Source organism: Mastomys coucha, unplaced genomic scaffold, assembly GCF_008632895.1.
Source record: "Mastomys coucha isolate ucsf_1 unplaced genomic scaffold, UCSF_Mcou_1 pScaffold21, whole genome shotgun sequence".
Classification (NCBI taxonomy): Eukaryota; Metazoa; Chordata; class Mammalia; order Rodentia; family Muridae; genus Mastomys; species Mastomys coucha.
This window is the reverse complement of record NW_022196904.1, coordinates 122,789,067-122,804,644: the sequence shown is the minus strand read 5'-3', so window position 1 is coordinate 122,804,644 and position 15,578 is coordinate 122,789,067. Positions and strand designations below refer to the sequence as shown.

The window sequence follows — 15,578 nt, the reverse complement described above, 5'->3', positions numbered from 1 at the left end:
AATCATCACACCCAACATACCTACCAACTGCATCTTAAGAATACTCATGAGACACTTTTTATGATTTCCTCTTTCTGAAATGAATCAATGCTCCCATCTTAGTGAACTGTATCATTGTCCTAGACCTGGGACCCCCTGCCCACACCTCTCCCTCCATCACCATCATTAATACTTCCCCCCTTTGCTTGCTGTGGGCAGCTATCTCTTTAGCTATCACTACAGCTATCTCTTAGGGTCATGGCCTAAGTGGTTCTCAAGCAATGCTGAAAATTAGAATTGTGTGCAAAGCTTCTTGAAAAGAAAGTTGGTTTCACTGGTCCTAGAACACTGGCATCCAAACACAGTTGTTTAACAACCCTTAGGTGACTTTGAGATATAGCTCTGGAATGGACTTGATGATGGAAAGCACAATGCAATTATTACTGTGACATTTTCTTAAAGCTTTGTATCAATGGAATAGCTGTTTGCAAAACAAAGGAATGAGTCCATTGTGCACTTACTTTGAGTTAATGACCATAGGTGTTTGATATTAACAATATAGGCTTCAATGGTATTTATGACCTTCTCAAAAAATTACTTATAATGATACCCCTGAAAATCTAAAATTCTGCTCTAACCAACTTAATTATAAAAACACTAAAATTTCAGTTTATTCTTACCTATCCTTCAGGCGAAAGACACATCTTCATATTTAAAGCCTTAAAAATTATGACGTTCTCTCTGTACCATTCCACATTCAGAAGATTAAAACCATCACCCTGTGTCTTACCTGTACAATCCCATTTACATGGAAGCACATCACAAGTTCTGGTACATTGCATATCAAGTTGTCCAACCAGTAGTCTATTCCAGTTAACACATTAATTGGTTTGTTGTTATCCCTGAAAATATACATTTCTAGTGTTATTTGGCTTAATTAAAATGTCCCATAATGAATTATCTTAGATGTATTTTCCCATTTAAATATCCTACTCTTTTCTCTCTAGACAGAGACAGCCATAGATACTTTCTGTTTTGAAGATCCAGACACATGGAGCTCATTGGTTGTGTTATATCTAAAATCCTTCTAAAAACTCTGCATTTCTAACAGGCATTGCTAACTTCTTAGTACAAACAAAGGCGGTATGATGACGTGACTGCAAGCTCCGTGCCTCACATATCCCAAGCAAACACTGACCACATAAATAATAATACCCAAGTCAGAACTGACATTGGTTAATGAGCATGGAGCGATAAGAAAATGTTCACATTACTTAAGGGGAAGCTGGTCAATCACCTCAAGCAATTAAATAAACTTTTCTATTTTCAGTAGTTATAGTCTCAAACATAAGACCAGGTTCACAGGTTTGGTCTTTCAATCAGGATCAGAATAAACATCTGTTTACTGGGCTGTCAGCATCTGTTTTCTTTCTTACTGTGGCCATTCTCATTGGCAGGAGGAAGAAGGGGGGAAAATAGGGAAAGAGGACAAGCCAACAGCCAGAGAAGAGCTAATGAGACATTTCAGTTTAAAGGAAGCTAAAAAGCCCAAAGGGGCATAAGGTGGTTTACCTGAGACGTAAGCTAACTGCTGGATATCTGCCTCCACCAAATATAGGCATATTAGAACCAACTAGCATATGGATGTCTTCAAAAGTCCACAGAATATTCCGGACGAAATCATTTTTAAGACCCTTTAATTTTAAACAGGAAAGATTATAACAACAACAGATTGACAATTTTTCCCCACGATCCAAAGAAACACCAGAAAAAAGAAGAAGCAAAGGAGACAAGGTCAATTCTCGAGAGCTGTAAGACAGAGAGATGTTTACAAAGCAATTTTGAAGACCAAGTAGAATTATTTCCTATCAGTTCCAACTGAGACTAGTTTTCAAGTGATGAAGTGGACTGGGGTCCAGTTGTCTCAGATGGGCACATGGAAAGCATACCTGACTGTTCTCCCCGTCATTGAACAAAGTAGTAAGGTTTTGTTCTTTGGGTGCTGAGGCCACATGCCCCACTATGCATGAGGGCTCAAGAGGCTCCCTGCCCTGTGGAAAGTGCAAGATAAGGAGTGACTGTGCTGCCAACATGCCTTACAATTGACCTATCTTACAGAGCTATCACCCCCACACAAGAACACATAGCCCAATCTACCTGTATGAATTAGCCAGTACAATGCATGGTGCTCATAATTCATGGGGTATGGCTTGCTTTAGCTCTGATTTTTCACAGATGCTGCAAGCCAATCATATTCATATCTTAAATGAGATGAGTTTAAAGATCTTTCAAAGAATCAGTTTTCATTTCTTGGTTTTTGATAAGTTTGATTACTATTCTCTGGACGCCCAGCATCTCTCTATTGAACTGAAACACTGAATACCTCAGCCACAGTTTAAAACAACCTTCACCTCCACAGTCTCCAGTTGAGAATGTCCTACATGAGCTTCACAGAATCTTAAACCCTAGAGAACCAGGGAAAACTTTCCAATTAGAGTGAAAACCTGCTGTCTGCCAAAAACCTGCTTTTGAAGATTAATATCTATTGAATATCATTCCCACCACTGTCCTAAAAACCAACCAAACAAAACCAAACAACTCAAAATCCAAATGTTTTAAATGGTATTAAATTAGAAAAATCTACCTCCCTCTCTGTATAATCCTATGTCTTTCCATTTTTTTAAATATTAAAACTATTTATTCCTTTTTTTGAGACAGGATCTCTCTTTGTGGGTATTTTCTAATGTAGTCCAGAGTCTACATTAGTCCACATTTTGGGTGAACACAATATATCAATCGTGCTGTAGTTTTGCAGCCATTAGGCAGCTGTCATCAGGAAACACTTAAATGTTTAACATTGATGCTCTTCCTTTTGCTTTGAGATGTACACATAGACATGCTACTGGTTTCACAAAACTACCTTAGTCTATTGACTTATAGGAAGACAAAGGCTCCCCTGGAGCTGGAGTTAAAGCAGTTGTGAGCTGCCTGACGTGGGTGCTGGTATTGAATGCAGACCTTCCAGAGCAGTGTGAGCACACCTACCCAGCCACTGTTCTAGCCACTGTTACCTGAGTTCTAAGAAATCTTCTGGTTACAGATAACCACATGCAATAAAGTCCATAATGAACACAGAATACTACGCCTCCACTTCTTTCTGTAACCACTAAGTGACTTACATATTAAGTACCTCCTTCCTTTTATGTTTTCTCTTTGGGAAAAAAAAATAAAACAAAACACCTCAAATTCATTTATGTATTTTTATGGAATGTCTTCTCTACTTTAAAACCTCTAAAATTAAAATCAAGTTTGTCATTTCTTTTTTTATAAAACCAAGTTAAATGTGTTAATTTTTTACAAGTCTATTATAATGTGTAAAGACTGAACCAATCTGGCTGAATTCATGTTCAGTACATGAAAATACACAGCAAGACAAAAAACAAAAACAAAAAAACCAAAAAACAATTTACTAAGTTAAAAGATTTACTTTTATTTTTTTGGACTCATTTTAGTGTACTTTCCTAAAAATAGAAATGCCACAAATTAGCATCTACAGAGTTATTTCATCCTATAGAAGACCCAGTAAATTACTCTTTTGTGGCCTCTGTAGGCACCAGAAGTGCACACGATACTACTTAGACATGCAAGCAGACAAACACCCATATACATAAGATAAAAATAAATAAAATCTCAAAAAAAAAGTAAATAAATAAGAAGTCAAGAAGACAACAGTCTATTCTTTCTTCACATGGACTAGAGATGGCTGAGCAGTCAGGAACACTTTGCTGCTACTCTAGAGGACCCTGGTTCAATTCTCAGAACCCTACATGGAAGTTCACAACTGCCTGGAACTCTAGTTTCAGGAGATCTATCATACCAGACATGCATGTGGTACATAGATCTGTGCATGCAGGCAAAATACCCATACATATAAAATAAAATAAATATTTTAATTCTTCATCTAGCAGAGGCAGGCGGATTTCTGAGTTCAAGGTCAGCCTGGTCTATAGAGTGAGTTTTAGGACAGCCAGGGCTACAAAGAGAAACCCTGTCTCGAAACACCCCCTCCCACCCCCGCCACCAAAAAAAAGTACACTTTACATTCAATAGTACTCAATTTTAAGAGAAAAAAAATCAGTTGACTACTTTAAAATATTTTGTGTTATTTAATACAAAATTTAAATCTAACCATTCATGTTAACTCCTGGACATTCTACTGTGGAAAATTAAATGCATTTTTTCCCTCTAATTCTGAGGTGAGGCTGAGAAAATACTCCTCATCCTTCATCATCTGTTTTTTAGTACAGTTCTGCTTTCCTAAGTGAGTTCACAGAATCAATATCCAAGGACTAACAAACCTGACTGGAAGCACTGGGATCTTCAGAAACTGAAGAAGGCATTTCGAAGGGAGCAGGCCAGGAAGCCCCTTCAGACTCATGTGCCTGATCAGAACTAGATGATTCTTGTTGTTCTGCAGGAGATGGGACAGGCTGAGCAGCTCCATCACCATTGATGCTGGTCAATCAGAAATGGAGAGGAAAAAGTGATTACATTTATATTACAGTCTACCTGTCTGTATAAACTAGATTCTAAAACCAAGCATGCATCTTGTTTATAAGAAACACAATAAAATAAGTATTAAAAAAAGCAAAACTTGAATTGCTAATTTTACCCTATTCAAACTGTAAATTTTAGGACAGAATCTGATTTTTCTTAAGATAAAAATAAATAGTAGCCAAATACCTGTAGTACAAGAACTTGGAAAGAATAGCCTTCTGATACCAATGCTCCTTGCTTTTCTTCTTCCTCTGCCACTTCTGATCGATCAGTCTTTGATAGAACTCTTTCAACCATGTCCAATCACCAGTCTGAATATCATGAGACATTACCAAACAAATATGCACACATGATGAATACTAGACACTGTGTTGAAAGCTCAGCTCACAGCCAATGGTGTTTCTAAGATATGGAGGAACCTCTAGAAGGTAGAGCTCAGTGGAAGGAAGTTAGGTTTCTGGAGGTGTGGCCTTGAAGGGATACTGGGTTCCTGGTCCCTTCTTTCTCTCTTTGCTTTTTGGTCACTGTGAGGGAAGCAGAATCTCACCCTAGCTCTAAGCAGTTGTGCTGTGATAGGATGGAACTTCTGAACCCACAGCAGAATAACCCTCATGTCCCTCATGTTGTTCTGCTGGGTATTTCATCACTGTGACAAGACACTGATTCTTACTCATCCGATGCTCTCATCTAAATGGAGATATTCTTTAATTTCTACAGACTGTTTCATGAGCATGCACTTATAGAACACTTTGATCTTTCTGCACCCAATTCCCATCTAAGAAGCTCCCACCTTTCTCTTCTAAGCCAGGCCGGGAGAGGAAGTCCTTTCCTATACTACCATCTTAGCTGCCTGAGGAAGGGTCCTACTTTTACACTTTATTCATAAAGTACCTATGTATGTTTCAGCAATCAAACTGAAGTAAGGAGCAAGGGCTGTCACTCATTCACTGTCATATCCTAAGATCTGACCAAGTACAAGAACACACAAACTACACTGTGTTGTTTTACAAAGAGAAACTATCTTTATTATCAAATTAATCACCTGTAACTTATGTTTTGTTATCATAACATTGGAGAAGTTAGGACTGATGGGCAAGTTTGTCATCCTAGTTACCTGGAGGTTGAAGCAGGTGAATTACAAATTTAAGACCTGGGCAAACTACAACATTGAGTTAGAGGCCAGCCTGGGCAATTAGCAAGACCCTGTCTGGAGAGGTGTTTATTGGTAAAGCTCAGTGGCAGAACACTATCTATCATGCATGAAGTCAGGTTCAAACAAAAACAACATTGCATAGGAATATTCTTTAAAAGGTAGTATAGAAAGGCAGAACCATCAACTACTTGTTAGCAGCTCATGAGGGTAAGCATAAACATAAATGAAGTAGGCCTTGAGAAGTCAAAATTGTCCTTAACACCCGAAGGAAAACATCTGTTGACCAACAGCTCGAGAAGCTAGAAATCAACTAATATAATTAGTTATAGTCATAGGAATAGTTCTTTAACATTGTTTACATTTTGGCCAGCCATGTTTCCAGAGTTTATAGAGTATTTCTATAATAGACATTAAAAGATTTTTCAAAAATCCAACTAATTCCTTTAATCTCACAGATTTAACAACCCTCTTTTTTAAAAACTGACTTCATTCTTTTTCTTATAAGATACAATCCTGGTTTTAAAAAGCAATTTAAAAAAAAATAAAAGGGTTTGGAAAGATGGCTCAGTGGTCGAGAGCACTGACTGATCTTCCAGAGGACCTGGGTTTGGTTTCCAGTACCCATGTGGCAGATCACAAATATCTGTAGGATCATCCAACGCTCTCTTCTGGCCTTCCTAGGTATTAGGCATGCATGTAGTTCACAGATGTGTACATCATGCATCTAAAAATAATAAAAAATTTTCTTGTCTGTTCTTTTCTTTCTCTCCTCACCCCTCCTTTTAAAGATATGGTCTCTATATATAGCCCCAGCTGTCCTAGAACTCTCTACATAGACCAGGCTGGCCTTGAACTCAGAGATTTCACACTTGCTTCTGTCTCCTAAGGCTGAGGTTCGTTGTATATCACCAACCATGACCAGATAGATGCTTTTATCTTTAATAAAGCTTTTCACTATTTTAAAATCTCTGATGAAATACTTCATTTCTTTATTACTGACATTTCTTTATTTCTGAATTGTAGCTCAGCTACAATTCCAATTTGATTTTTAAAAAAAAATTGTCTAAGTATGAATATGTACATATGCATGTGTTTGATGCAGGCATGCAGGTCTTTTCTGGAGGTCAGATGAGGTTATCAGGTATCCTGCTCTGCCACCATCTATCTTGCTGTACCTCAAGCTTGTTTTTTGTCATTCCCGATCCAGTTCTTGCCAAGCTAGCAAGCCCCAGCAATCCTATCTTCCGCTTCCCACAGTAATGGGGTTACAGGCCTGTACAACTATGCTACGTTTTTATACAAGGTCTGGGAATCTGACTTGGGTCCTTATGCTTGCTCAGCAAGTGCTCTTAGCCCTACTTCGGCATTTCCTTAAAACAAAATCATAATTTCATAGCTCCTTAACTATTAAGAGAAGTGCTTTTCTAAATGATTTTTGCATAAATTACCTGAGATGACCTCATAAAGAGTTCTTGAATATCCAGTTCATCTAATAAGAGGGTCCTTCCTATGCGGTGGACAGCCATGCTTACATGGGACTTGCTGTAGGGAATCTTCAGGAGCTTTTTTATGTTCTTAAAAAAAAGTTTAGAAAGGCCCCATTAGTATGACTCAGAATCTTATGGATTTTAACTTCATTCAGTTTGAAGCTTAATAAGCCTTACTTCTTTAAGGTTACACAAACTAGATTTTCTATAATAATAATCATATAGAAGACAGAGCTTTAAACTCTTGAGTTATACTGTCAATGTAAGTGCAGCCCAACACTTTTACAATAGAATTCCTTTTTATAGGAATGAATGGAGGCATGCTGGTACTAATCAAGAAGGATGAACAGCTACTAGAATACCATTTTTAATTCTCAAATGGTAATATACACAGAATAATTACCAACATGTTTAAATTATTACTGTTAAAATATAACCAACAGTATTTATATTTTTTTTATTATTCCCACTGTTTTGGAATTGTATCCTCCTCTTAAAGGAGATAAAAAGTATTTTTAAAACAAACATAAGTATTGAATAATTACATAACTTCACCTTATTGCATTATTGATAGCAAGACTGTAAAGCAAAACATGGTTTAACAACCCCTACTGCACTCCCCTCACCCCCTACCCCCCTGCAACCCAGCACTGCACATCCCTGCCAGGAGCCATGGCCTTAACCATGGCCTAGTGAAAAATTACTAGCTTACACATACAGCCCTGAGAGAACACGTGTAGTCTAACGGCTAGAATACTTGTGGGTGTGGAGGACATTGTGACTCTTGGTTCCAGAAACTGAAGATTGCCACCAGCCTTCCCTTGTTGTGGGCTCTCCCCCTCCCTTGAAGCTTTCCCCTGCGTGAGCTTATATTGCCACCCCTGAAGTAAAGTTTTTGGAGTTTGATCAGACAACTGTCTTGCTCTCATTCTTCGTGTCTCTTGTCTCTTTCGGTCTCCCTCTCCCCTGTCCTAGGACCCTGTTGAACACCCCGTGGGTCGGGGCACACCCCAAAGTCACACTGAATAACACTCACTTCTGAGTCAGAGACAACATCCACATCATTTCCCACCGAGTCGATGAAGTCATATGCCATGCCGAAACTATGGAAGCAAGAGGGCATAGAGTATAAAGTTCCACTGCTGCTAGGACATGCACAGCTACATCTCACATTTGGAAATCAAGAAGCATATTGCCATCTGGCTGCCTACTTCTCATTCCTTCTTAGGTGCACATAAAATAAGGTACATCTTAAAAATGCATCTTCAACTTCATGAAACAGTAAGAACTGTGAAAAGCAATTAGTGTTAGCATAAACCCTTAATCTCTCTGATGTAAAATAAAATAGTTCAAGATTTTATTTTTACAGATGAAGAAAAACAAGATGAGAATAATATATTATGTTAACATGTATAGATATAACACATAAAGATATATACATATATGTAAACATATAAAGATATCAATAAAAGAAAAAATTGAACCTGAAATCAACTTAGCTTAAAGAGAAAATGAAAAACTGGTAAGCATCTAACTTATTTCAATCACCAAGTTCATCTATGCAATCTATTAAGTTTGAAAAGCAACTGATGCCATCATTTTCCTATTAGTAGGTGGCAGAGTCAGGACATTTAACTAGGACTGCATATACTTGTATGATTTTCTATCTGCTCTGGGTAAGTAGGTTAGCCTTGATTTCTCATGTGCAAACAGTTAGTAGTGTCTATCTTAGGGCTGGAGAGATGGCTCAATGGCTAAGAGCACTGACTGCTCTTCCAGAGGTCCTTAGTTCAATTCCCAGCAACCATCTGGTGGCTCACAACCATCTATAATGGGATCAGATGCCTCCTTCTGCTGTGTCTGACAGCTACAGTGTACTCATATACATAAAACAAATAAATCTTTAATTAAAAAAAATAGTGTCTATAAGATGTTGTGAAAAATACAGGAGAAAAACAATCTAGCACAGTATTTATATAGTCAACATAACTATTGAAACCAACTCACTACACTTAATGTAATTAAGCCATTTCTAAAATAGTAGAAATATATGGTCATTTTCAGACTTTTCACAGTATCAAAAATGCTACAAACTAACAACTTGCAAGCAAAGCTATTACCTCTTGAGACATCAGGATAATCTCTAAAGTACTAGCTCATAGGGTATTAATGCATTTGCGTCTCTTTCTGTGTAAGTTTTATGAAAATGTTTTAAGTCCAATCATTCAGGGGAGGAAAAAGAAAACACAGTCAACAGCCTACAAGAATATGGACACATCGTAAGACTCCCAAATACTCTCAGCTTTAAAAGCCACCAGTGGGATTTCCAGTGTGGGTCAAGAGTATAGGGTACCCAGCAGGTGGGGTTTTAAACCTCAGGCTTTTTCAAATACTCTATCATCATTTAATAAAGACTCCAAAGGACAATCCAAGTAGTGGCTTAAGTCTTTTTTTTCTTTTTTCTTTTTTTTGGTTTTTTGAGACAGGGTTTCTCTGTGTAGTCCTGGCTGTCCTGGAACTCACTCTGTAGACCAGGCTGGCCTTGAACTCAGAAATCCGCCTGCCTCTGCCTCCCAAGTGCTGGGATTAAAGGCGTGCACCACCACCGCCTGGCAGTGGCTTAAGTCTTGCTCCTCACATGCCACCCTATTTGCACATATCAAAGCATACACAAAAGGCTAAAACAGCTGATTAGCAGTCAACATGTCCACATGTTACAGTGACATGCTGCAGACTTGAAGAAAGCATGCATCTCTGCTATCTTCTTACTGTACCATGGACTTTGAATGACAACTATATTCTCTTATTGAAAACATCTGAGCAAGCTAATGTGCATCTCAAATTGAACTGCAAAGCAGCTGTAAGAGCTTCAAGCAAGGGTTGAGAGGGAGGGAAAGAAGTGCCAGCGATTAAAATTTACCTCGAAAACGGCTTGCTTTTCTTACTATTGCCAAGAATGGTAGTTCCTGCTGGCCCTAGTTTGGCACTCTCTCGTAACCAGTTGGCAGGTGGGAGTTTCAAGTCTGTTTTTTCTTCGAGACGTGCAAATGCTGTTCGAGGAGGGGCAGAAGAGTACTTCACCACAGCTCGGCTTTTCACTTCATTGCCTCCAAGAAGTAAAGCCGATCCCTAAATAGCATATGAAATGAAGCGTTAGTGAACACTGCCAGCAATGACAATCTCACCTTCATAAAAATGAAACAAGGACCCACCAAATAAGGACTCATGAGGAGCCTCAGCTGTGTGGCAGCTCTAACACTTCATAAATAAGCTTAAATTATGCTTACTTAGCTGTTTTTCGGGAAACTTTAAAAAAAAAAAAAGGTTCAATCAAGAAGTGGCTAAGGGCCAACCAACCTGGTCTTGAAACATCTAGGCATAGTAGTTGCAAACACGAGCTTTGAGCACTGTGGAGGCAGACGGACGGACGTGGGTCAGTGCAAGGTCTAAGGCCAACTTGACTGGTCTGCATAACCAGTTCCACACTAGCCATGACTCAACCCAGTATAAGGAGTCACATAAAAGATAGAAACAGAAACTAAGTGCGCTCAATTGTGTCCTGTTAACTGTATGAGAAATGAGCCAAGACTTCTGTACGGTTCTAATGGAATATTTTAATGTAGCATAAGTCAATTACAACGTCATTTGTAGGAAGATACTGGCTCGGGTTTATTTGATCAAACATACAGAGATTGATCTGGAAACTCGTCCATAGCCTACATACACTACACCCTCCCGGGCATACTCAAAGTCTGGACTCACTATTCGAATCTTCTTCGAGAACCTTTTTCGGCTCTGCAAATTCTCTGTGCCTTTTAAGAATCATCCGGCGAGGCCCTCCCACGCCCCGGCCCTCTTTCCTCTGCCTTCGGAGGACGGTGGCATTCTATAGCCCGTCAATTAGCGCCGAGTGGGTAGCCGGGTGTGCTTTGCATTGCAAGCAAACACCTGCACACCCGACGACCAGCACGCCTGGTGATTCATGCTGTGCTAGAGGTGCCAGGCAGGCGTGGAAGAAAGTTCCAGAAGCTCCACGATCTCCCTCCCAGGCCCGCACACCCCGAAATCCCTGCAGGTCGCGCTCCGCCGCCGCCTCTCACCTGTGCAGGAGGCTCCTCGGAATCCGTCTGGGATTGGAGGCTGAGCCCTCCTCGGGCGGCCGCCCCTGAAGGAGAAGCCTCGGCTCCTGCTTCCTTGGGGTCCCCCATCATTTCCGACCCTGGGGAGGCGACCAGACGCGCGAGCCCTGGAGTCGGCAACAGGAACGCGGGCCCAGAGTCGCAGGAGAACCTCCGAGCGAGAGACTCGGACGCTCAGCGGCTCGCACTTCCGGCGGCTGGCAGGAAGGGCTCGCGGGAGCGCGATCAAATCTCGCGAGATTTACCCAAAGGTCCAACCCCGTCGTCCGGCTAGTGCTCCTCCTTCGCGGTCCCGGTAGGAGCTGCCGCACGCCAGCGCCCGTCACACCCTTGAGGCGGCCACTTCTCGCGATAGACGACTCCCGGGCTCCTCCCCCTCGCTCGTGGCCCGTCTTTGTTGGCAAACAGTGATTAGGACTTGAGTTAAAGTGGTTGGGGTGGGAAGGTGCGGCCTCGGGTCTTCGCGTCATCCAATCCGGTGGTGTCAAGGCCCTCGCCGGCGGCCGCTCTCTCGGGGCTTCTCTGCCTTCTACACGCGCGGGGACCCTCGGTGGGTCTGAGCATCTTCAGATCAGTGGGGCTGGAGGGCCAAGAGCCTGCGTCTCTCCCTGAAGCAAGGAGAGAAAAGTCATCAGTCTGCTTAATAGTGTTCTAGGCAGCGAGTGCCCCAGGCAGCCCTAGCTGGTTTCGAACTCGCCGGGTAGCGGAAAGTGCCCTTGAACTTCGTAATCTGCCTCCAGCTCCCGAATGCCGGTGTTTCTGCCTGCCTGAGGATGGAACCCAGGGCTTCGGATAGGCTAGGCGAGCACTCGGAGCTCCAGGTCCACTCTGCACCTAATAGCAGACAAACTGCTACATTCCTCATAAAAATATGCTTTTGAGGTAAAAGGTTTTGTTTTGTGACGAGATATTAAGTTTGGGGGGAGTTTTAAGTATTTTATGTGCTTTGACTGCGTGTGTGCTTGCAGTGCCCGCAGAAGCCAGAAGAGGGCGTCAGATCTCCTGGAACTGGAGTGACGCGCAGTTGGGACCTGTGGGCTGTGGGTGCTGAGTTGTACACTGGGGGGTTCTCTGCAAGAGCAGAAAGTGCTCCTAATGGCTGAGCCATCTCTCCAGCCCTGAGGTTTACGTTTTTCAGTTTTGTTTTGGCCTTTGCAATTATTTAGCCATGCCAGGCTATAATTTTCCTTAGGCTCTAAAAACCGAGTAACTGAAACTTCAAGAGTCCTTGGAGAAAGCAGATGCAATCTTGCAAATTGTTTTCATGAAATACAAGACTTTTAACTTTTTGGTGTATATTTTGCAGATATTTACTTTAAAGCATATCTTGCGATTTTTTTTTTTTTTAAAGAAAAACTACTTTGTATTTTAGAACCAGTTTTTTGTTTTGTTTTGCCCCTCTTGTTATTTATAGCATTAGATGCTAGCAAGCTGATTAGGTAAAAGCTCCTGCCAGACAAACCTGATGACCCGAGTTCCTTGTCATCCCTGGAACCCACTGTTGAAGGAGAGAACTGACTCTGGAAAGCTCCCCTCTGGCCGGCACATGTCCTGTAGCATGAACACACACACAATAATACAGAGATCTGAATAAAACATGTAGCTAACACTGAAAGATTCAACTTTGAGTACTTAAAAATAAACCCTGTACATCCATTAACTAATTTTATAGGAATATTTTTAAAAGCTAAATTGCACATCATAATATGTTAAATGATAAGCAAATATTTAAAAAGTAATATGGTCCCAATATAAAAATCCATCTGTTTCTGAAATGGAAATCTCTGGGTGTTTTTGTGTCTCTAAATGAACAGATCTATGTAAGAAAGAAATGATTTACATTTAGCCTTTAACATTTTCCTATTTTTCTTGTTTTATAATTTTATTAATACTTTTACAAATGTAAGTTAGGTTCTGATAATCTTACAGTTTTGTCATTTATTACATAACGGTGTATCAGAATTTACTGAGTGATTTCTTCAGGACTCAAATATTGCACATATTTCCTTCAGATGTTAACATGTGGGCCCTTTTTAATGATGCTTAGTAGGGAAATGTGCTACTAATATCCTACAAAAAGGCAGAAATGAATGAAGTAGAACTGAGAACTTGGTATACAGAAAAGGAGGCTGACAACATCAAGGGGCTCATGGGAGCTCAGGGCTCAGCCACGGAAATCAGGCCTCCCAGGACTTATGGAGGGAGGCCTGCCTGGCCAGGGGCTGGGTTTCTAGAAGCCACACACAGGCAGGGACTAATTTAGTTGGGAGAGGAGAGTGATCCCTAAGGCCTGGAGAAACCAGGCACATCTGGGTTACATAAAGTTTATACATTCCTCCAGCTCTAAGAGCCTTTTCCCCATAATCAAACACATGCTGCAGGCTTTTAAAAGTCATCATCACTGCCTCTAATGTAAGTGATTGAAATCCAATGTTGTGAGGAAACAGATCACTCCTCCCACAATTCAAACGTTAAGACAAGAACGTATGCTCTTTTTCATACTGTACCAGACTTTGCCTGACTTATGTCCCCTCAGGATGGCCTCTGTCACACATGCCTCCCTAGACAGTCGAGTTAGTTTTGGGCTCTCATGTTTCATGTCTCAATGCCTCATGGCCTCTTTGCTTAGGGTACTCATGTTGAATGGATGACTAACTTACTATGTGCCACGGCAGCTCCAAGTTACTGGTGCTTTTCTTCTGCTTAGAATACTTCTCTGAATTACTAGCTTATTCCTGCTCATCTTGTAGATTCATCTCATGTCACTCTGATAAGTCCTTCCTGACACTCCCCACTTTTTGTTCACACACCCCACTTTGGTCCCTTATACATGTGCAGCTTTATCCTGTGTTTGCCACACACAAGAAAATGATGTTTGTATCCGCATCCCTTGCCACCTCTGCATTCAAAGGCCTGTGTTCTGTCTGATCACCTCTGTTTCACCAACAGCAGGTTCTGCACCTGCACACAGAGCTCTTTAAGCCCTTAGGCAATGTAGGGAAAATTGACTAGTGCTGTCAAGTTTTTAAAATGCTTTCAAAATGTTGGAAACACAAAAACAATGTTGTTCACTCAAATATATTTTAGTACTCAAAATCCAGGCTAAAAATGTCTTAGAAAGTGGCTCCGATGTAGTGTAGCACCAGTGTCATCAATTATTGAAGTTAATATTGATGCACAGTTTGTGCCATTCTGAAACGGATTGTAAGCTAGAACTTCTTAGTTTGCAAAATTTCCCTCAGCATGCGGATTCTCTCAGGGAGATGCTAGCCAGTAATAAATTGATTTAGTTGCCAGGTATGGTAACACACACCTTTAATCCCAGCACTCTGGAAGCAGAGGCAGGCAGACCTTTGAGCTCGAGATCAGCCTCAGATAGGTAGTGATTTCTGGGTTGGTCAGAGATACACAATGAGACCCAGTATTTAAGAAAAATGTATTTAGTTATTTGTAGCACTTAGTATTTTTATATTGTTTTGGAAAAGATGTACCCTCAAATATATCCCATTAAACACTAGGTTTTCTTTTAGATTTATTTTTTTATGTGTGTGTTTTATCCATATGTATGTATGTGCACCATGTACATACTTAGTGCTCTCAGAGGACAGAAGTGGGTGTCACATCCCCTGGAACTGGAGTTACAGATGGCTGTAGGTAGTCATGTGGTTGCTGGGAACTGAACCTAAGTTTATCTTAAGAGCAGCAAGTGCTCTTACCCACTGAGCCACCTCTCTAGACCCCCACTGAACATGAGACACTATTTAGATAGTATAATAAGTTTGCTACCCACTTTTTTTTTAAAGATTTATTTATTTATTTTATATATTTGAGTACACGGTCACTGTCTTCAGACACACCAGAAGAAGGCATCGAATTCCATTACAGATGGTTGTGAGCCACCATGTGGTTGCTGGAAATTAAACTCAGGACCTCTGGATGAACAGTTAGTGCTCTTAACTGGTGAACCATCTCTCCAGTACCTCAGAGAAGTCTTGAAGCAAAGACAATACTAAATTATTTTAGAAGTAAACTTTTTGGCTTTTCATTGTTTTTATTTTTTTAAAAGACTGATAGTTTACTTATCTATTTTGGAAGTTAACCTTTTATCCTGATACCTGCTGCTATTTCAAGATTCACATCTCGGGACAGCCACCCTCAGTCCTCATCGTTATGCACCAGCCTCAGGGCAGCCTAAGGAGGACTGCTTTCCTTCCTTCAGTCTGAGGCTCCAGGCTCTTGAGGTTCTCCATGGTTCTCTCAGTC

General features: G+C 40.7%; 1 protein-coding gene across 3 annotated transcripts in view; it reads right to left on the bottom strand.

The window, feature by feature from the left end:
- The window catches only part of Edrf1 (erythroid differentiation regulatory factor 1), a 37,240-nt gene extending 25,444 nt beyond the window's left edge, over positions 1-11,796 (bottom strand). For 2 of the 3 annotated variants that reach the window (XM_031388610.1, XM_031388611.1), the window contains exons 1-9: positions 11,277-11,796; positions 10,097-10,305; positions 8,213-8,279; positions 7,138-7,263; positions 4,723-4,847; positions 4,338-4,494; positions 1,929-2,030; positions 1,552-1,673; positions 770-881 (exon numbers count right to left, since the gene is read on the bottom strand). In XM_031388610.1, the coding sequence (XP_031244470.1) occupies positions 770-881; positions 1,552-1,673; positions 1,929-2,030; positions 4,338-4,494; positions 4,723-4,847; positions 7,138-7,263; positions 8,213-8,279; positions 10,097-10,305; positions 11,277-11,387 (1,131 nt within the window). In that variant the 5' untranslated portion in view covers positions 11,388-11,796. The remainder of the gene's footprint in view (positions 1-769; positions 882-1,551; positions 1,674-1,928; positions 2,031-4,337; positions 4,495-4,722; positions 4,848-7,137; positions 7,264-8,212; positions 8,280-10,096; positions 10,306-11,276) is intronic. The other variant, XM_031388612.1, reaches the window with a different exon arrangement.
- Positions 11,797-15,578: the final 3,782 nt, after the last annotated feature.